The 23,277-nt window shown below is 36.6% G+C and overlaps 1 protein-coding gene across 5 annotated transcripts in view; it reads left to right on the top strand.

Moving 5' to 3' along the window:
- PDE4D (phosphodiesterase 4D) overlaps window positions 1-23,277 on the top strand; it is a 387,174-nt gene that overhangs the window by 350,907 nt on the left and 12,990 nt on the right. For all 5 annotated transcript variants that reach the window (XM_071580002.1, XM_071580003.1, XM_071580006.1 and 2 more), the window contains 2 exons: window positions 18,954-19,047; window positions 22,554-22,726. In XM_071580002.1, coding sequence (XP_071436103.1) covers window positions 18,954-19,047; window positions 22,554-22,726 — 267 coding nt within the window. The remainder of the gene's footprint in view (window positions 1-18,953; window positions 19,048-22,553; window positions 22,727-23,277) is intronic.

Genomic DNA, 23,277 nt, shown 5'->3' with positions numbered 1-23,277 from the left:
GTCGGTTTTGAATAACACATTATGAATAATGCAAAAATGTTTACTAAAACAGCCTTCAGGAATATCTGAAAGGGTGCTTCTCATCTGAAATCCATTTTTACAATGTGAATGAGAAATGCTTAACTTTATACTCATATGTATGTGTAATTTGAGACAACCTTGGTGCTTGCTTTAGTGTTAGTTTCTTTTCATAAAGAAAAGTAAGATTGACCCAGGTGAGAGAGCTCCTACAAAATTGTTTCAACTTTTATTATGACTATATTGGAGACTAATAGATGGAGGAGTTGTGTGGTTCGTAGGTGTCCTAAATAAAATCTAGTGCAAAACCTGGCTGTGTAGATCTGTACTGGGCTCTAAGCTGGCAAGATATCACCCTTGAACAAGAGTGATTCTGGGTTAATGCCCCTGTCTCACAACAGCCCCTGCTGTGCGCAGTAAGGAGCAAAACCCTCACAGGATAGAGTGACACTGCACATCTGTACTCATGGTAAAACTAAGCATCAAGCTGCATCTCCTGAAATTCAGTTGCTGGTCCTGGTGCTTCATGTGTTCTCCTGAGCAAGTATGATCCTTTGTGTACCCCTTCCTGTGTGTATTACAGATGGCGAGCTATGTGAAAATACTAGTAGCTAAAAATTAAGGATTCTAACAGTCGATTTCTTAAACTAGCTCTCAGCTATTGGTTGCTGCCCAGCTAAAGCAGAGCACTCACTGCTCTGCTCTGGTGCAAGGTTAAACAGGGTTGCCAAACTCAATGAAAGCCATTCGTGTTGGTGGGGGACAGTGAGATGTGGGTGTGTCACTTGTCCTTATCAGCACTTGGCCAACACCTCCCAGGATGGCCTGGTCTGAACCTCCCCACCATTTGGGTTGTGTGTTTGTTTGCTTAATTTGATGTATAGGCATTCAGGTGAAATGCTCACTTTTACCCTCCCCAAAAAAACCAATTAAAAAAACCAAAAATACCCCAACAAACCAATCAACCAACCAAAAAAACCCCATGAAATTTTAATTTGTTTCTTTGTATGCATGAGACAAGCATGTAATGGATGAGATTGGTTGTTTCTCCCTTTCCAGATGAATAGATCTTCATTTTTTTGTGAATCTACATAGATGTAGAACATGTTTAGAATATCTAAATAAATAATCAAGTGAAAGGTGTTAAGGACACCTTGGAATGAATGTATGTATGTATGGCCAGACTTCGCGAATGCAGATTTGGGCAGGGCCCTCCCCATGTGGGTGTGCCCTTCCAGCCTGCACAGTGGATTTTTTAGGTGAGGCTCAGCATGCCCAGAACTGCCCCCACCGTTTAAGTCCTAAGGTCCATTTGCCACGGCCGAGCGAGCTTGGACAGTGACAGTGAAGTCCTCGGGACTGTCACAGCACCCGGTACTAACCGGGGCTGACCCTGCTAAGCATCCAAGATGTGACGGGATGGAATGGCAGGGAGGCATTGAACTGCCAGAGGACGGTGCCCACTGAGACTCGAACTCAGGTCCTTAGGATTCAGAGTCCAGAGTGCTCTCCTTTATACCACGGGACTGCATTCACCACAGTGAATCAATAATCTTCCTTGAAGGAACAATGACACTATCGCATGCGCTTTAGTAAGAAGTATGACAGTCATTTTTTAATAAGAACTGGAGTCTGAACTAAGAAAATTGCATGAAACAACTTGCAGTTTGCTTTCGAAACATTGGTGTCTATGGTGTGTGATTTATGGGCATTTGCTGAGGTGTGTTTATGTCAGAGCTATACTGAGATTTTTGCAGCTTCATCGTCCACAATTCTCTGCTTTTGTCTGCAGAATCATTTCCAGTTTTCATAGGTGTAAAATGTTGGTTGAAAGACTCATTTCTTTGGTATGAAATTACAACCATTCAGCAATATTTCTGATGAACCATTAAAGCTTGACTTTAGCAAGTTCTACAGTAGGAACGCCTCATTAAAATAAGAATGCCATGTCACAGAAGTAACGCAAATACCTGTGAAACTGTTTTTTGCCCTTACATAGCAAGCCAGTTTTCTGTGTGAAATAGGCAATATCAGTAAAGCTTAGTTTTTACTGGCATGGCTGTGTCAGTCTTAGCATGAGCGTGCCATTGCAGCTCTCTGAATGAAGTATCACACCTCTTTGCATGTTTGTTAGATATAACTGTCTGCAAAAATGTGTGTTGTGGCTACAAACTTCTTTTGTGAGTATGGTATGGTAGATATTTATGGGGTGTGTATTTACTTGCAGGGTGAATATACATAGAAAAATAGAAATAAGTTATTCAGTCGATTCTGAATTTTATATTCCTTTTATTACAGATCTATTTTTTAGGCAAAACTGAATATGACTTAGGAAAAGGAGAAAAAACTTTGTCAGATACATTTATAGAGAATTCATTTTCATTTGGTAAGAAGGAAACTGTCAGAATTTCTTATAAATGTGCTTTAAAAAATCCTATATCTCTTTTATCAATAATTAAAGAAGTACATTTTTCGTAGAGGACAATTTTGATATTAGAATAAATCACCTTTATTGTTTCTCTTGTGTGGCTACCTTTATGGATTTACTACAGGTAGTCTTACAAAATTTTTAGGCTTCATTTTGTTGTTCTGCCAGTATACAAGTATCTTTATATAGTGTTAACAGGGATGTAGCTTATAAATCTTATTTACACAAATAAACTGTAGGAAGTCATCTGCAGTAGCCAAGGTAGCAGATACAAGGTGTTGGGATTCAGTGCTGCAGGACATTGATGGTTAGCTGCAGCTACGAGTGTATCTCTATGGCACAATATATTTTATTAACCACTGTATTCCTTCACAATTGGCATTGCATAATTTTAGGTGCATTATTGAAGTGTAAGTCCTTTGTAGTACCTTTGTTATGTTTACTCATTTTCTCATAAATGCCTTTGGACTAAAGGTCTCTGCACAGCTGCACTCAAGTAGGCATAGACATGAGGAGGAGCTGCATGTAGGACAATACACTGGTCTTTTGAGTTACATTATTTTTAGTTCTTTGCATTCTATTAAGTGCATTAAAATGTCTATTAAGTATTGGAGCTTACTGCTGAGGAGCATAGGAGTAGCCCTGAGAGGCTACATAGATCAAAATTTGCCAATTTTATGAATTAGTTGTCCTGTCAAAACATCCTTAGCTGGGTTGGACTTTGACAAGTATGTTTGGCAAGTGGGTTTCCAAAATGTCCATATTCAAAGTATGGCAAAGAAGTGGCAACTCAAAGAAACACAGAATAGAATGTAAACCAAACTGTGCAGTTATATTTGAGGCTGATATTTCCCCCCAAATTTCTTGTTGCATTTTGCCTGTAGAAGGCGGAAAAGCAGGATTCATTTTTCCTTGCAGGTAAGGGAAAAGAGTGAAGGTGATAGAACTGGTTTTGGCTGTTTAGTTGTCATTGCTCCCAAGGCAGGAATGGATGTGTGTAATAGAATGAGGAGAAGTGGAAGATCCTCCCCAAGAGCAATCTCTAAGAAAAAATGAATGTGACTAAGTCACAAAAGAATGTGACTAAAAATTGACATGCTATCTCTGGATGTAGTTTTTAGAACTTTTACCTCAAATCTGATTTGTTTTTCAGGTTTGATATTTTTTTCTTGTTTTAATGTTAGGAATTGTCCTGTACAAGTCATCCTACACACACACACACACACACACACACACTCTCACAATTTACATAATAGAAGCGTTAAGGGAAGAGAATAAAGGGGGTTTTACCCTTACATATATAACACATCTTTTTTTTTGCCCTTCTAAGAGAGGGCTCTACTTAAAAGGAAGTTGGAAGGCCAGTCATCTGATAGAGTATCAAACTGTTTGGTTTTGAGATCTGGTCACAGTAAAGACTGAGGAGCTCATTTCAGAGGTGTGTTAAGGCAAGTCATGGAAGTAAAGTGATAAGTAAATAATTTCTATTTTTTTTCTACTTTTCCATCAAATTATATTTTCTATAAAATGAAAGAATTATTGTAAAGCAAACAGTTGCCAGGGTATTTTAAGGGAACTAATCATTATGGGAGTCCAGGCCCTCTAGTGTTGGTGTTTTGTGGGTTCTTTCAGAGCTGTTTTGAAAGATTTAGTTTAGGTTGTTTCTCTGCAAAGGTGGTTAGAGCAATAGCAAGAGAAGTATGCCATTAAAATGGCTTGCATAATACCATTTATTTTTGCATATGAATTAGATACGAAAAATAAGAAATATGAAGTCTCAGTGTACTCCAGGATCTCTCATCTCCAATGCAAGCTGAGCACACATTTGATTTGTGTGCCAGACTTTTTTATAAGTAGAGAGAAACTTCAAGCAAAACACCTCAGTGTCTCTGGAGAAATATGCTGATGTGATAAATTAACGGATTAGACTACATATTTCCACTAACACTGCAATAATTTAAGCTCAATTTAAAAAAAAAGTATTCCACAAACCAGGTTATTTGTTTGAAGTATTTCCAGGTCAGAAGTATAAATAACTCACGTTTGTTGTTTCACAGCTTATTCTTTTGTGATTCAGACTTATTGTGTATCAATATATTGACACATGCATAAACTATGTGTTTTTGTGATGTGAGATTATATATCTGTATATATCCATATAATTTTTTGTTGTTCTTTTTTACTTTGTCTATTTTAACATTGCCTTAGGGCAAAACTTGACAAACCTCCTCTTTACAGCAGGTACTCATCACAGTAGTATTTTCATGGACAAAACAAGGCTTAAAACAGGGTGTAATTTCTGTTAGTTGTGAATTGCTCAGGAGTTTCTGTTGGAAACAAATACTGCAGTTGTAGAGAATACCTCTAAAGACACTGCTCTGGTACGGCTGAAATAAGTGAACAACAGTGTGAGATTTATGGTCTGAAAAAAGTTTAATATGTTCTTACATATTCATAGCTAATGTTTTTGTTATCACTAGAGGGCAGTAAATACAAATACTGAATTACGTATTTACTAGAAAGTATTTTTCTTTTTTTTTAATTTAAAATTACAAAGGCACCTAACCTAACATTTTGTTAACAACTCAGCTGCTGAGTTTTACTATTTATTTCCCATAAAATGGTTCAGAAGAACTCATCCTCTATCAGTTTAGCAACATACAATTCTCATACTTGATGCATAAGAATTATATATTCCCAAATAAAAAGGTCTCTGAAATGATATAGCATAGGCTATTCCACTATTTTCAATAAATGTAATTCTGGCAAGTAAGAGGCTGCCAAGAAAGCATTTTTAAAGAACTATAATTGTGCTGCAGTTAGCATCCTTAGAACTGAGGCATCTTTTGAAAAATTGGGAATTTGTTGCAATTACAGGTATTGGTTCTCAGCCATCAGTGGAGTTGAAGTGTTCTTGATATCAAAACAAGACCCAGCTTTGTCTCTACCTCAGCTGCTCAGTTGGTGTGTGGCAGCTGATTAATGCATCTAGAACAATTCCTTGTATTTGTAAAATTCCAAATTCCTAATTGATTGATTGGTGGTTTTTTTTGTTTGTTTGTTTTTTTCTTTCTACGTTTTCTCTTCTAATCAAGGAGTCTTATGTGAGACACAAAGAGGTTTGGTGAGGCTGGTTGATTCAGTGTATTTTCTTTTTCTCTAGCTGTTCTGCTGCTTCCTCCAGATGAGCTCTGGTTTTGGCCCAGTTGAGTCCATCCACATGTCCTTGCTTGCTGGATAAAGTGACTATTCTTTCCTGCTGTGGTCTTCCAGAACTGAGTAGACTCTCCTTTTTGTGGGGATGCTTTCTGCTAGCGTACATGCAAGTGGAAATCCTAGATGGATCTGCCTAATACTGTGAGGACAGTGCTGTTTTTGACAAGTAGGAGTTGGATGCGATATGGGTGACTATTGCAGTATTCAGGTGTCTGGAAGTCAGCCTAAAAATTATAGAAACATAGAAAAGTTAGGATTGGAAGGGACTTTAAAGATTATCTAGTTCTAACACCCTGCCACAGGCATTGTTTTTTAATATATTTAGACAGGCTTTTTGTTTGGCTTATGAGATTTCTTCAGGCTATCTGTTCTTGTTTGTAATGTATACAACCCTGAAAACTAAAACTGGTGATATGCTTTACTTGACTGTCTTCCTCTTTGCTTTACTTTTTGCTGCTTATTAGACAATATGTACTAAATCCAGCACATTTGTATTCAGGGTTGATGCATAGACATGTCTCTGAAGGTTCCTGGTGCAACTTTATAGTCAATCCAGGGAATTGCAGAGGAGAGTGCTGTTCTCCTGCCCTCAAAGCTAAGAATGTTTCTGGAGTTCCTCTGCTACCCATCAGTGACATGTGGAAGGAAAGACCAAGATGCTAAGTCTCCTCTGGGACAGCACAGAAAAGTACTGCAACTGAATCATAGAATGGGTCAGGTTGGAAAGGATGACATTGGGTAATCTGGTCCCACCTCCCTGCTCAAGCATGGCACAGGATTGCATCCAGATGGTTCTTGAATATCTCCGGTGATGAAGACTCCAGTGCCTCTCTGGGCAACCCGTTCCAGTGCTTGGTCATCCACACAGTAAAGTTCTTCCTCATATTCAGATGGAACTTCCTGTCCATCAGTTTCTCCCTGTTGCCTCTCGTCCTATTGCTCAGCACCACTGAGAAGAGCCTGGGTCCATCCTCATGGCACCCTCCCTTTACATACTTCACAGCTGTCTCTTGTTAGGGCTGAAGAAGCCCAGCTCCCAAGCCTTTCCTTATAAAAGAGTTGCTTCAGTCTCTTAATCATGTTTGTTGCCCTCTGCTAGACCTGCTTTGTGAGCTCCACGTCTCTCTTGTCCTGAGGAAACCAGAACTGGACACAGCACTCCAGGTGAGGCCACAGGAGGGCTGAGTAGAGGGGCAGGATCAGTTAACTTGACCTGCTGGCGGTCTAAGGCACCCCAAAATATCATTGGCCTTCCCTATACCTTTTTCCTAGTATGAGCTGGTTTCAGTTCAGTAGGTTTGAGGCAGTTTCCACCGTCTTTCATAGCTTCTTTTTGAGTCCTTGGTGCTAGTGAAATAGGTCTGCTGTGTTGTGTCTTCTTGTTGACATGATTCTACAGTCCTGGGTTGAGCTGGCAAAATGCCAACTGTCCAAGACAGAGTGGAAGTGTTCTTCCCTCCCCCCAAGCAGCCAAAGAAAAAAGAAGAGGGAGAGAGGGAAAAGACCACTTCAAACCAGGTTTATGCTGAAACTAACTATATGTATTTATACAGAATAGAGAAAATTAAGAGAAAACTACAATATAACACACATTTAAGTAATATATAACAAGAAATAACTTCCCACTCCCCGGTTAATACAAAGCCCATTACTCTAGATCTATAAGCACTCTAAAAGACACCCTGCAAGAAAGGGAAGGTATAACAACAAAATATTTCTACTTCCCTGAATTCAAACAAAAGGCAAGTAGCGGCAACAGGAGCAGGGGACTAGCAACAGTAGAAGAGCTGCAGCAGTCCTTCTTCTACTTCAGCCATGAAGGAATTAACTAACACCTCCCACTGCTGCCCCATATCTTAAGTTTGCATCATCTGGTATGAAATACTTCCTTGGTTACCCAGTCAGGTGATAGCTGTCTCCCAATCCACATAGATTCTCTGTACCTGACAATTTGAGGCCTAGCTAAAACCACTACATCTACATAGTAGGTATGGGGTTTTAAGTTGTACAGCCTGAGGTTTTTCTTTTATTACAAAAACATTTTCTCTGTCTTGTGTATATTTGGGGGTTTTGTTTTGGTTTTTTTTCCCTACACAAAGTACATGACAGCATTTATGAAAACAGGGACAGTAGAGCTCTGTGCACTGTTCCATCATCAGTGTTGCCATCAAAGAAGATGCAGACTTCCAGTGGTTACAGTGTCATTATGAAATGTCTGGGTTTGACCCTATAAACTCCTCAGATTTTCTGCTTTCTTCAGTGTAGTTTCTCATTTTGTACTCATGGACCAAGTTTCTTATTGCAGTTCAATTCTTTGAACTGTAGTTTACATGAATGGTGTCAACATTTTAATTTATCCCATCAACCACTCCCCTCCCCAATTTTTCTGTTCTCTGGAATTTTTCACACTAGAAGTTTTCATGGTAGTGGCTTAATTTCAGACACCAGTAAAGAAACTGATTATCAAAATAGTTTCAGGTCTTGCAGAATCGGATTTAAAACATTAATTGAAGACAGTGCGTTTATGATTGTTGGATATGTGTCTATAATCAGACTCTTAACCCATTTAATATGCCCTCTCAATACTGGGAGGACTGCTGCAGAATATTTTGCAGTTATAAGTCAAATGCCTTATAACAGTACAAAAATATTGTATGCTCAAATACATAAATAATAGTGACTGGCATTAATTACATTCTTTATGTCTTGGTTCTTTATGAAGAAAATACCTGCAATATGTGGATTTCAGCTTTTCTGGTATTATACTCAGAACTGGTATTTTGTTAAGTGGCCTGTAGTTACCCATCCATCCTGCTTGAAAATTTTAAGTGGCACAAATTAACATTTTTTGCCATCTTTAAAAGTGTGCTATAGCTGAACATCTGAGCTCCTGGGATCTCTGCTACCTTTTTTATGACTGCCATAGAGAAAGCTGTCCAGTATTGTTGATTAAATAATAGGTAACATTTGCTGAGTGTACTAAGGGACTTCATCATCTTACTGGATTTCAAGGTCATTGCCTTAATTTTTTCAAAATACACAACTGCAGCCAATATCAGGTATAACTTCCTATTATCAGTGTAGTTGTAACATGTGTGTACACTGGAGGAAAATGTTTTTTCATGTTTTTACAACAAAAAGGATTTATCTAGTAGCTCAAAAATATAATTGTTCAATAAATTCAATAAACTATAGTCTTGTGGTTCTTATGGATGCATCTTTGTTTCATACGTTGGTGGAGGACAAAAAAATGGAAGATTTTTTAATACATTCTAAACAGCTAGTGTAATTTACATGTCAGCCATTTCAAGTATTCCTTACCTGAATCAAGTTCTGTGCTTTTGGGAACAATTGTTAGTATTGAAGGAGGAAACAGCCTTTAAAGTAACAAAGTAAGTGAAAATAGTTAAGAATTTGACTTTCCAACGTCTGCTAATACTATCTATTGCAACCAAAGTTTCATACCCACATGCTTGTCTCAGGTTTGGCCTAGCTTCTTACCAACCCTGGACTGCCCTCTCCCTCCCCCCTGAGTCCTCGTAGCAAAGGAAAAAAAAACTGCAAGAAAACTGAAAAGAGAAAAACTCAAAAGAAACTGAACTGAATTAAAAAGAAATTATATTTTCCTGACATTTGCAAACACATATATACAATGTGTACACACCATGTAGGACCCCAACCACAGGGGAAAGGGAAAAGGGAAAAAAGGAAGAAACCCAAACAACTTGGTAACCAGAAAAGAGGAAGAAACAAAACCAAACCTAAATAAATGAAACAGACAAATGCAATCAAAGGAGAACAAGCATGAAATGATCTCACCCACGTCCCAGGCCAGGAACACCACAAGAACAGAACAGACCATCCAGGCTTCTCCCGCACCCAGCTCCCCGGAAGCAGGAAAAACTAAACTCCTCCTCTGTTACATGGAAAACACATGTGGAATACTTGTGATGTCTGCTTCCTTAGTTACACCTAGTTACTGAGGAAGCCATGGATCAAAACCATTACAATGCTTCATTCCTAAAGTAGCCAAAAGTATAGTGGCTATTATTTTACCATTTTCTAAGTCATGCTTGAAATTTCCTTCTGACAAAAGGCAGCATTTTTTCAGTTCTCACTGTTGATGCTGGGTAGGTGGCAGCAGTGCTCTCTTCTGGGTGATCGGAAGACAATGCAACACAGATGTAGACAAGATTTATATTCAGTGTTACAAAGCTGAACTGGAAGAATCAGGAGAAATATTTTCCAGATATACGTTTTGACTTCTTTAATGTCTTGTCGAGTCTCTAGTAACACCAGGTTTATTTTAAAATCTTGACTGTTTTATATATATCTAGCTGCATAGGTCCAGAAGAAATGCAACTGTGCCTATTAAAAAGAAAATGTGTCAGGAATGTTTTACATCATCCATTTTAAGGACAACAGTATGCTTGCCACATGGAAATATGTTTGGTGCTGATGATCTGTTGACTTTATCCAGTTGTCATGTTGCAATAGATTTCTCTCCTGTAGGGAAGAAATTTGTTGATATCATATTTTGGCCTATTGATTTTTACAAAGCTATTTTTCAGGCCCTTAGTGTCACTGACTACTTCAGCTGAAACTGTCTTATGATCGGTCTCAGTCAGCATCTTCCAGTGAATCAGCAGTATGGGATTAGGCTGAACACTGCACCTCATTCATCTTGTCCTTAACCATTTGTACATTGTGATACTGGGAAATTCTTCCTTCTCTTGATGCAACTCAGAATCAGAAATTTGTTACAGTAGTGCCTGTGCCTTGCACAGAGTGATACAAGATACTGTAGAATGGCTTTGGTTGGAAGGGACTTTAAGGATCATCTAGTTCCAACCCACTTGCTGTGGCCACAAGGTGTTTTTCCTTTCAAGTTTTGGTCTCTGAGTGGCAGATGGTGGGATATTTTATTTAATGCCTCAGTCAGCTCACTGACACGCTCCACTTTCAGCTAATGCCTTTTTTTTTTCATGTATAGCTATAATTGATTATAATAATCTGCTGAAACAGAAAGGGCAAAAGTTAAATAAATACAGCAGGTATTTGAGGACTCTTATTATCTCACTTCTTCTGGCGATTTTATATCACCATGGAAGCTTTAACACTTACTGGCAATTGTAGGACACATGACTTTAGCTTAATAAGTACTGGTTTAGCTCTTAAAATTAAAAAAAAAAAAGGCAAAACAAAAAAAAAAAAACAAAAAACAAACCTTCAAGACAATAGAAATTAGCAGGCTGGCCCAATAGTCTGAGCTACATCAGTTTTCAATCTAGATGGCATAAAAGCCAAAAAAAATTAATTTCATTGTTACAGTACATTGCAGACTGCTCAAGAAACCAGATAGCTCTATTTATGTTGTTTGATTTTTGGTTTGTTTTTTTTCCCCTTAAAAAAACAATCAAAATATACTTTTCATCTACATGAAAAATTAAACCCACTAGGCAATCCACATGGATATACAAAATACTCATTTTAACTGCTTGGACAGTGTATCCATTGAAGAGAGCTGGTAAATGCTGCTGAACTGACGAGAACTTAGTACAATTATTTTTGAATGACATGTGAATGCTGCAGGCAGGGATGCCATTAGTGAAGGGCATTTGCTGTAGAAAAAAAATAAAAGAAAACAAAAAGAAAACAGACATGCCCTATGCCCAGGAGAGTCCCCAGCATCAGCCAATGGGAAATTGCTGTACATCACGACTCCAGACCTGCAGATTTATATCTTTTAGGGTGACACACTATTGGCTGACAGTTAGGCTCCAGTGTCTGCCAGTGTCTGTGGCTTCCTCTTCAGATCCTTATTTGGTAGCTGTTGATAGAGCAAGTCTTTGAGCAGCTGAGCATCTTGACATACATTATTCATTAAGTCCTGGTGTTCAGAAAATATGCATATCCTTAGCTCTTCAGAAATTTCTTCAGCTTGTACAATATGTCTCTTCAACGTTGCCTCTGAATGCCTGGAGTTTCACAAATGGCATTTATACAATCGGAAGACCACACGGTTGGATTTCGTTTCTGCATGCCTCCTGTGCACACAGTTCCTGAGAACCTGAAGATCAGCAAAAAGAATTAGGAAAAGAAAGAAGGAATCTTTCTTCTTTAAAATCTTTTGCAGTGTCAGATAGCAAAGAACTGATTAGCTTAGATTGGTATAGAAAAAAATTAAAAATGCCTGAGGCAAACTATTTACTCTCAGTTTCTTGGGGCTACATAAAGGTAGGATTTACTTTTACCTTTTAAAAACCTTTATTTGTGTTGCATGATTGCATGATCACTGGATAGCATGAGTATTTGTGGGTGATATGACTGGGAGTAATATGAACATAAAGTAAAAAATCAGATAACAAGCCTTTGTTCAGCAAGAATGAACTGCACAGTATACAGTCTCTTAGAAACTGTACTGGGACTTATAAAATAACATTCCTTTAGTGAATGATCAAATTGAGTCTAAAGTCAAAGAAATTCAGAAGAGTTTTATGTTGTTTCAGAAAATGTTGATACAAAACTGTGTTTCCAGATATTACAAGATTTTAAAAATACTCCCTCAAAACTGAGATACCATACAATAGGAGAGAGCATGAGTACAGAAGCTGCGGATAATGGGTGGATGCATGATTCATACCTGTTTTAATAGCTGAAGAAAGGTGAAATTGTGAACAGTATGTTTCAACAATGTTTTGTGGGAGCCTATATGTTTGTGTGACATTTTACTGATTAAAGCATTGAAAATTACTGTCTTCTCACACTGATCTATAGTGTTATTAAGGGCAGCAGCTTTGAACTAGCTCGAAACTGCAATACTGCCAGAAAACAGAATTAAATAAGCTTTTATCTTTTGTATGGAAAAGTTTTGCATGAAGGAATTAAATTAATATGCCTGTCAACACACATCTGAAATCCACATAATAGAGACCACACTTGAGCATGCAATAACTATACCAAATCATTCTGTTTTAAAGAAAATTCTGATATCTCCTGAACTATTTAATGTAAGTGTTGAATTATATGAGTAAAAATAACACAAGCATATTTGTGCACATGGCTGAATCTCTTACGCTAGTATCAATACCTACTTTTATAATATATATATGTGTGTGTATGTATATATGTATGTTTTCTTACCATGAAAATGCAAAACCCTCATTAGGTGGTTATGTCCGACTGTAAGCATTCACAGCTAATGATGAATTGTTACAATATATTCTCAAGGATCATGATCAGTCATCTGTGAAAAAATTTAATACCATTATGCTAACTAGGTGAATTTCTTTCTTGTTTATCAAAACAATAAGATGAAATTACTTTGCATTCAGCAAAAAATGAGCTATTTATTGTAATTTTAGTAAATTTAGGAAATAAAGTATTTCCTGGATGTCTGAGCAGCTGCTGTCATGTTTCCCCTTGCTTAATTGGAAAAATTCAATCACCAATTTAAAAAAGAAATGTTCACTTATTATTTGACCTTTAAAATTGAAGAATTTTTTTGCTAATCAAAGTTCAGCAGAGATCATGGTAGCTGTAATTGAGTGCACATGTGACAAAAATGTCCTTTGTATAGACAGTGTCCTGTATTGTCGATAGATAATGATTTTAGTTAAGAAACTAAATAGGGCTTGAGCACAATTTTAGTACAGTGCCTTTTAGGTTCACAACATACAAATTACAGGGAAAAATGTAAGAAGAAGAAAAGATGGTCTGAGGTTTATGACATTCAAAACAAAAATTTAGAGTACGGGATTCTAAAGACTGAAGCATCTTATTCTCACAGATCATTGTATATGTTTACATATAGTTCTGCATGCTTCAAGCTGTACATTATCTTCTGTGAATTTTATTTCAGATAATGGTTGTCATGTGAAGTGTTTGCCCTGGGGTTTTGCTGAGTACTTTTTTCTTGAAAAAAAATAAGCACCGCTATCACAATGCCATCCTTAGATATATGTGCCTCTCTATAGCTTATGTATAAAAAGCAATGTCTGAACTTCATATTAATTAAACATATGAACTTCTAACCCAAAGCTTTAGCTATTAAGAATGCTGTTCATCTATTAAGGATACTGCTAAAATTCAAACTAGTTTTGCATTGGTAAGCAATATAGACAGAGGCTTTTATGTTAATTTGTAAGGCTGACCTATTTTAAATTCCTTGTTTGTTTTATTTAAAATATAAGGCTTTTCAAATCCAGTAAAATAATATAGTTTATTTATTTTTGAGTTACAAATGTCTTTAGAAAACAAACAAAAATACCCACAACAAACCAACCAACCAAAAAAACCCCCAACCAACAAAAAACCAAAACCACAAGCCAACATAAACATTTATAGATATTTCAGAAAAAAATACAATCATGTAACTGGAATGTTCTACGTCTTGAGTGAATGTTCCATGGATATATTCCATTCATGTAAGCTTTTACAGACATTACCTAGAAAAGAGGCAGTCAGAAAGGCTGAAACTGGGATCTGTTGCCATGTGGGTTTCAGAGCCAGTGCAATAAAAGTCTCCAGCATTTTTCTTTCAGCCTGTACTGGAGTGGAACTCAGTTAATGCTCAGACTGAAGGACAAATGAAGCTTTTTGGTCCGTGGACTGGCTGCTAGCCCTATCTTCACCTTTAGTACTGGTGCCAAAGATTGTGGGGGAGGCAGCCTCTTTACAGTCCTTAGGATGCAGCAGGTTTTTTTGAGGGACAGAAAGCCTGTGTGGAGGAGACCCTACCACAAACAGGGTGTCTGCCCCAAGTGTGGATCTGTGTGCTTCCTCTCAAGCACTAGCTGCTGACTGATAATCTTGCTTCAGCTTTTTGTTATTGAGTCAAGAACTTTAGATAAAATTTGTAAAATGTTCTTAAGTGTAAACAATAACCTCTCTATATATTAAACCTGCAGCCCAAAATCTTTCATGGCCATTTATTGACTCTAGTTGGATCTTTCTAATATACACAATATCTTCGCAAAAATGTATCAGTGTCCTGGCTGCCATATGGGAAAATGGTTACTGCAGAAGTTTGTTTTTCTGTGTATCTTTGCTGACATCAGAAAAGTATTTTTTTTTTCAAAAAAGTAGAGATAAACACATACTGGGGTTCAACCCAGAAGCACTTAAACTACAAACCTGTTTTGGGAGGTGAGCATTATTTAGGATATTGTTCTCATTTCATTATCATCAATGTGTGCACTTTCATTCTCATATATTAATTTTTGCTCCAGCAGACTTCCTTATTTTTGAAAGTGAGATAAAAATGCACATGTACTTTTGTCACTTTGGGGGCACTTTGAGAGTTTAAAGAATACTCTGCCTGTCTTTGTGTTAAAGGTTCTTCTTATCCCCTTCTCGCCCACACACCACAGCTGAGATTAGAATCACTAAAATCATTAGAAACAAAGGAAATTTTAGAAATTTGGCTTAGGGAAATACTTTTAGAACTGGGTTGGGTTTTTTTACACATTGCTCTATTGCTGTGACTTCAGTATTTAGCAGCATAGAATTGTATAAGTGACTTAATGCGTATTTGATAGTCTGTCTGTTTCCAGAGGGAATTTCTAAGGCCATAGTCAAGGACTGTGGAATTCCAAAGGGATGTGTGTCATTTTTTCCAATCTAACAATGCCTAGTCTTAATGTGGGAAAATATTTTTTTCTGAGGAAGAATACAATAGATAAGCCAAAAACCTCTGCTTCCTCCCCACGCTGAGCTGACAGTATCATAATTAAAGTGTATGGTGTAAATGTTTATTAATAACAAGAGTTTTGATTGTTATGATTTATTTTCTTCAACTGGGAAAGTATATGGCATTCAAGTTTTTAAAAATCTTATTTAAAATATTATCTTTAAAGTTTGCTGCTATTAGGAACAAGATGGTTTCATGCTTGCTTGAGTTGTTTTGAATAACATGCAAAGTGTTATTTCCAGGAGGACAAATCATGAGTGTATGAAGTCTAGCCAAGTTTCAGACACTTTAGAGGCATCTGTTGCATGACTGAAACAGTGTTGGCTCATGGATGTAACAAACTTCTCTGATTGGCAAAAAAATCTTGTGGGAGCCATGTGAGAAACAGAATTTTATTATAAAGTAATTGTGCAGGGCTAAACGAGTGTGTATATTTTTGAAGCAGCATCTTTGTATGGGTACACTTCTGCCTAAATGAAATCTTTGAGAAATAGGTAAAATCAGGAAAAAGTAGGGGGGTTGGGTTTAGTTTGGGGTATTTTTTTTGTTAGGAAAAGGATTTTTTTTCTCCAAAAGGCCAGTTATTAAACATCAGAGGATTAATTAAAATACACTTATACTGAAACAGGGTATATCCAACAAAAATGCCTGAACATCTTGATCACCATTTATCTCGTATGGGTTTGGTTTCTTTTTTAATATTCTTTTTTTCAAAAAAGTTTTTTGTGATTTTTTAAAAAATGTTTTTATGGTTTTTTGGTTTTTATATTCTCAAAGACCATTATTCTACATATGGTCTTCCACTTTATCTGATTCAATGGTGATGACGGTTGTAAGGTTTCGTCATATAATTAGAAAACCAAAACAGTTCTGTAAACTTCTGCTCAGTCCAGAAGGTTAGAAAATAAATGTCAGTTAAAGTTTAGTTGCTGTAGTGTCAGCACCATGTGAAAGAGTATGAGGAAATCATGTACCTACAGTTCTTCAAAGCCAAAGGCTCTTCCAATTGAATTTTCTCTTAGCAGGAGGGCCTTGCAGAAGCTGACACATGTTCAGTAGTAATACAAACTATTCTGCAGTTCCTATGCAGATGGTTGAGCTTTTACATTGTTCTACTGACTTGTGGGGTAATGGAAGGTGGGAAGATGAGGATTTGCATCAGACTAATCGGGAACATGGCATTAGAAAGGCTATTATGTACCTTTCATTTATTGTGGACAATAAATACTTAGTTGGAAATTCTCAGAGAATGTATACTCCATAAGTTCCATAAGATGATTCCCAGAACACAATAACAAATCTCCCTACCTACTCCTTGCAATTAAATTTATTAATTGGAAGAAAAAAAAAGTCCTTCCTATTTCCTGTGTCCGATAGCCGCAGGAAAAAATTAGTGCAATCACCAATTTCTTTTCAAAGCTTGGAAACTTTTAAGGAGAGTTCCTGAAGGCTATGTACCAGTGGTGGCTAGATGGTCTTTTTTTTTTTTCCAACGTGTAGAACATGACACAGGTAGTGTTGCTCTGTAGCACAAACAGCATCACAAACTTGGGCATCATGTACGTAGATGAGTTGACTAGGAAAGACCCAGACAGATGAGGACCAACTGAAGTTGGGATCTAGTTATCTAGCTCATTAGATTAAGTAAGAGAGATATTGGAGCAGTAATGGATATACTGATGACTTGCCTGAGAGTTAATGTGATTTTGTCAACTTCTGACATTTTATTAAGATTCCTATACACAACATTTAATCTGAAGCTGTGGTTTCTGGATGCTATCTGGAGAGAAGCTGTTCCATGAGATCTTCAGGTTTTGCCTTAATTCAGTTTCCCACCCTTGTGGAAAAAGGAGAAAAAATTGTGCAAGTATGAATAAACTTGTAACACACTTAGAAGACACTTTTAGATGATTTTAGAATTTTTGGCAGTCATTTTACTGCTTGGCAAACCTGGCTTCTTTTTTCAACATTTGATATTGGCAACAAACATTAAACTTTGCTAAAGAGGCTGACACTGGTTTAGTCCAGAATGTGTAGGTCTGTAGTTCATAGTATGTGTAGCTGTATTTGCAGTATGTTTGTAATTTTCAGACATGTGTTGAGCACTTGCTAGCACATGGCTGTATCTGAGATCAAAACAGAGCCTTTGGCTTCTGACTAAAGTAAGATTCAGTCTTTGTAGCTCTGGAGCTTCCTGAACTGATGGCATGTCAAGATGGCAGGAAAATGCAGTGCCTAATGGTTAGAGTGCTATATTAAAGGTAATTTTTATTTTGTACACTGTGAGCAGTACAGTAAATTGGTGACTTACAAAGATATTGTGAAGAAAATAACACCTTTCAAATGTAAGGCCTCTTTGAAGAAAGGGCTTTGATGATTCTAGTGGAATGGAAAGGCAGTGGTTAATGTTTACACCAGTGGTTTATCTTCTTTGAAGAATAATAAATAATAAATTACCAGTTTTCTATATAGATAAATATTTATAGGTATATATGCTAAGGATAGCTATTGCTGGGTGTAATAAATAGTCATAGGTGGGTGAACAAGGTGAATGATGATTCTGAAAATAGCACAAATCATTTGGCTTTGTTAGGAGAAAAGATGACTGAGAAATCTAATAGAAAAATGAAAGGATTGCACAATAGGAGGCAAAATTCAGTAGGGACAGATGCATGCTAATTTGCATTGGCATGAGTTGTTTGAATTGTTAATAAATATTGCTGAGTTCTCTGTTGGAAATATCAAGGCAGAGCTGTAGTCAGTGAAAATGCATCTGAGATAGTGAGAGTTGTATTGTGCAATTAACCTGTCAAGCATAATCACACAGGATTTCAAGAAAGGGTCAGCGATGAGTACCAAATCAATTATGCATTTCATGGAATATTAGTATCTACTTCTACCCTACAAGAGTGCCTGAAGTGAATTGCTAACTTAGAGGAAAATGGAAGGTGTTTTCACAGATGAATATTTTCAGTATTTCATAGAGATGATTACAGTTTTCCGGAGTCAAGTCGTTGGGCTGATTGAATATAATAATTTTAGGTCAGATACAGCAATACCTAACTCTATTCATACAGGCTTGTAGGCAAATCAGTAAGATATTTTGATTGTTTTGAGCAATGCTGTCAAATACATTTGAGTAGGTTAATGATGAGATGTAAGATAAACTTGGAATTGCAAAAGATGCACAAATAGATTAATTTACAAATATGATGAGAAAACTAGTAGAGAACAGGTCCTACATAAATACCTTTGTATTTATTTTCCAAATTAAAATGAAAAAATTGGGAAGACAATTATATTGTTTGTATGTATAAGTATGTCTTAAAGTTTTCATTTACTAGTGGAACATTGTACCTTATTTATTAAATCACAGTGGTATGTTTTAGGAGGTTAAGAATGATGTCATCCAAATCATGAATAAGTTGGTAAGGTAGATTGATGTTACATGTGATTTTTGCTTTCATAGTTATATTACTGGAGTATGTATTCTTAATGTCATGTCCTTTCTGCCATTATAAATTGACTGTATTTTCTTATCCTAACTAAAATACGTCTTGTTCGCTAATGTTACCCTTTTTTTTTTTTTTTGTTTTCCAGTTTAAAAGGATGCTCAACCGGGAGCTAACCCACCTATCTGAAATGAGCAGGTCAGGCAATCAGGTCTCAGAATATATATCAAACACATTCTTAGGTAAGACTCTGAAGAGTTAACTTTTTTGCCTTTTAGATGTTTTTGTATTGCTCTGGGCTGTATTAGAGCTTAAAAGCAAGAGACTTTCCAAACCTGTGTATTTAGCATCTCATTGTTCAGTGTTTTTGTGGAGAGGTCAGGTTAGGCCTATTTCCTCACAGCTCAATTAGTCTGTGTATGTGATTTCCCTGTTTGAGTAATTACAGATAAATATTCATATAGATATTATCATGCAATGTTACAACTACTATATTGCTACCATATTAAGAAAGTAATATATAATTAATGAATTAAATATTAAAAATAATTCTTTCACTATATTTTTCTTTGAGGAATTATAGCACAGGTTTCAGTGTGCTAGAAACACATGAGAACAAAAAAAACTCTTAAAACCTGATAGCATGCAGTTAAGATACTTTGGTATTCCCTGCTTGCACATGTGCGGGTAGATAGTTATGACTAAGTCAACATCTACACAGACTTTTTCCAGGAAAATTTGTGAAGCTCAAGAGCTTCACATGGTGGGATGTGAGCTTTAACATAAGCCCAATGCAATATTACAAGAGTATGGTTCTTTCTCTATGGGTTTTTTTTCCCCCCTAAAATTCATGAAAATCATTAAAACTTTGTTCCACATGTTGATTTTGAACATGAAGATAAAGATACTGTGCTAATCTCAAACATGTTTTGAGCAAAACACCATTTGTTCATAAAGACTGTGCGTATAAGGAGAGGCACAGCTGAATAGATCTAAATTAGAGTAACAAGTCCCTTACAAAGTGCCAGTCACACATGTTAAGTTCCATCTTGTTCTGTGTGAGACACAATATGGTTTTCACGGGTTTTTTTTGCAAGAAGCAGGGGGTTTTTTAAGAACATTTTTTCCTGTTACCATGTGCTAAATGGGTCACTTAATGTGTCTGTTCAGTTGGCCAACGGTTGTAGGAGCGTGCCGAACGCTGCGGCAGAGCAGGGTTACAGACAGTGAGAAAGGGATGAGCCTCTGTCATGGAGAAGAGGTAATATTGCCCAGCCCAGAAGCCCTGAAAGTCACAGTGTACAGTTGCCTGAGAGGTTGACCCACTTAGGCTGAAAAGACTGAGATGCCAGCTTCTGCTTGCTTTTACTTGAAAACTTAAAACTTACTTTGACAGGGTAAGAAAATGGATCTGTCAGCCTTTTGCATGAGATCCGGAGCAGAAGTAGGGCTGGAAAGGCAATCACTTCTAATTTACTGAGCCAAGGTTGTTGCTGTTTTGTGTCTGCCTGACAAACTAGGGTACTTAAAATTGTAGTCATAAGAGCAATACAAAGGTGAAAACACCTCATCTACAGAAGTATTGCTTAAATAAAGTATTTTCAAAATAGGCAGTCTGACTATATAAGTTCTAAGCAACTAGTTAAAGAGAGAAAATATTCTCTCCATAGAAAAATGTAATGAGTCTAGTTATTATACTAGTTATTATAACTAGTTATTATCTATTTTATTTTTTTACTATATAATCTATATCCTGAACATCTATAGACTTTCTCACATTTGTAAGTGAGGAATGTGTCATGAGAAGACAGCATTTTCTGTTCTTCTTAATACCTTAAAAGAAGAACTGTTTTATTATAGGGCTATATGACATGTATGAAGCTAATTATAATGACAGCAAATACATTCTGTGTATAAGAATTAAGACTCCGACATTGCGTACAACAATATGCAAGGATTTTCTTTTTCGGTGTCATTAACCTGTTTTCTATGAATAGAAAATGTTTGAGAACCTGTGTCATTGAGCATAACACAAACAGGGTCAAAATGGCAAGCTGTCTTTTCTGGATGTTCAGATGGGCACAGCTGCATGTGCTCAAAGTTACAAAAGCAAAAGTCCCATTGAATTTCTCTGGAGATCTAAAGTCATTCAGACAGACACTTCCTTCCACTTGAGTTAGTCTGACAGCTCAGTTTACCAACCTCTCTTTGATGGGTCTAAACTTTGTGCATATGACCAAAACCATAAACATCAAAGGACCAACACGAGTCACTGCTCCTCATCTGTTGTCAGTTTGCTCTGCCTCCCCCCATCTCCATATGAGGAGAGTGGTGAAGACTGGAGGGGCAATCGGGGAACTTGGTGCTGCAGGCTAAAACTTAATGACATTTCCATAGTCTCTTCTTCTCTGTGATTTGTTTGGAATTGGAGGTGTCTGTTAAATGTGACTGCTAAGGGGTGATAAACAAACAAAAAAAATGGAAGAAAGTGAAGAAGCAAACACATAACAAGCTGGTAATTAGAAATTAGCTTGCTAACCTCATTTGGTTTCTTTCAAAGTCTGTATTGAAAATGCATATTGCAGGAAAGAAGAAACAGACACATGTTTAAAAAACCCTAAAATTTTCTTTTTTAAAAATTTCTTTTGGTTTAAGGTGGTTTTTAAGTTGCTTTGGCTCATCTCCTGTGTTAGAAACATCTTTTCTGGATTTTCCTGGTTTTACTGGTATATTCCTTGAGGTAGACAAGGTGGAGGTTCATCTCAGCAAAGAAGAGATAATTTGAAGGTAGTAATTAAAACTCTACATTGAGATACAGTATGAATAAAATAAACAAAAAATAATGCAAGTTCATTGCAGTTTTGGCAGGAGAGTCCTTCACTGCACTAATGTGGGTTTCCTTGGGGACCACATATGTCTGCAATGCTCCACAACCCCATACTATTTCTACAGGAATCATCTGGCAATTGCCTAAATACTCTCAGTTTAATCCTTGTCTGAAGTTTTGTTGGCTCATATGTTGATTGGTTATGTGGACTGATGCTGCTAATACTGCTATGGAGGCAAAAGGCCACAAAAAAAAATCAGGGTTTTAGCAAAGGAGTCCTTTTGTCATTGTTATTATTGACTCTATTTAGGAGATTACAGAAACACACTGCATTGCTGACATAAGCTGTCTCTACATTCAAAGCGCTTGTAGATGTGGCTGGCAAAAAGCTTTGCAAGTTTTAAGTCCAGTGGTCCTTAGTCAACAGGACCAGTCCCCAGATATTACCCCAGATATTAGATCCTTTGAACCCTATGTTTGGATTGCTTTTGAAATACAATTTCAGAGGGTATTTTTCCTAGAAAAGAAAAAAGAAGAAAAAGAAAGAAAAAAAGAAATTTCTTGCATAATGGTTCCTGTTCAGTTGTAATGACATTTTTATAAGGAAAAGATTGACCCTTTCTACAGCACTAGGAATGCAGGAGAAGTGGTAATCAAACAGACAGAAGTTTTAAAGCCACTCCAGAAATAACAGGGCAATTTGAGTAACAGACATCTACTTGGAATTAAGTATAGGTCTGTGTTTATCTTTTCATGTTTTCACTGCTCTTGGTATCAAATATCTGTTGCAAAATCTTGAAACATAAAAAAAAGGTTTTGTTAAGAATTGCAATATCCATACAGTGAGATTCAACAGTGAATTTTATAATATTTGTAATTCTTTTAATAATTATTCTCCTTTTATTTTTTCTTTTTTTGAAGACAAACAACATGAAGTTGAAATCCCTTCTCCAACACAGAAAGAGAAAGAGAAAAAGAAGAGGCCAATGTCCCAGATCAGTGGAGTCAAAAAACTCATGCACAGCTCCAGCTTAACTAATTCCAGTATTCCCAGATTTGGAGTTAAAACAGATCAGGAAGATGTCCTTGCCAAGGTATAGAATATATAAATCCTTGAATTAAAATAGAGTGTGGACTTTTCAGTGTTATTCCATCCTCTGCTTATAAACATTATTCAAGCTGTAGCACCAAGCACTGATCTCGTTTGAAATAATCCAAATTTGTTGAAGTGTAAGAATAGCAAGTAAAATCAGAATCAGGCCATAAGGGTTAATTTCAGCATGAACAGGATTTCCTCTGGAGATGGCAAATTAGCATTTCTGTATGCATTAATAAAGCTGGTGCTATTTATAAATAGTATGTGAAAAATGAAGATTAAACATAGCACGTACTATCACAGGAACGAAAATGATAGCAAACCTATTTAAAAAAATACACAACTGATATATAGCAGTAGAACTATTCTTCCTATTTTTAGCTGTATCATTTTATGTATATCCTCTGTGGTTTTGTTTTTAGTGACATTTTCTGTGGTACTTTTGCACCAGCACCTAACTACTTCACAATAATAGAAAAGTGGTATGAAGGCATTTTTGATTGAGTTTTGCATTTTGAAATATGCCTATCCTTACATTTTCAGGAATCT

This window comes from Pithys albifrons, chromosome Z (assembly GCF_047495875.1).
Source record: "Pithys albifrons albifrons isolate INPA30051 chromosome Z, PitAlb_v1, whole genome shotgun sequence".
NCBI lineage: Eukaryota > Metazoa > Chordata > Aves > Passeriformes > Thamnophilidae > Pithys > Pithys albifrons.
This window is presented reverse-complemented; position numbering and strand designations above follow the sequence as displayed.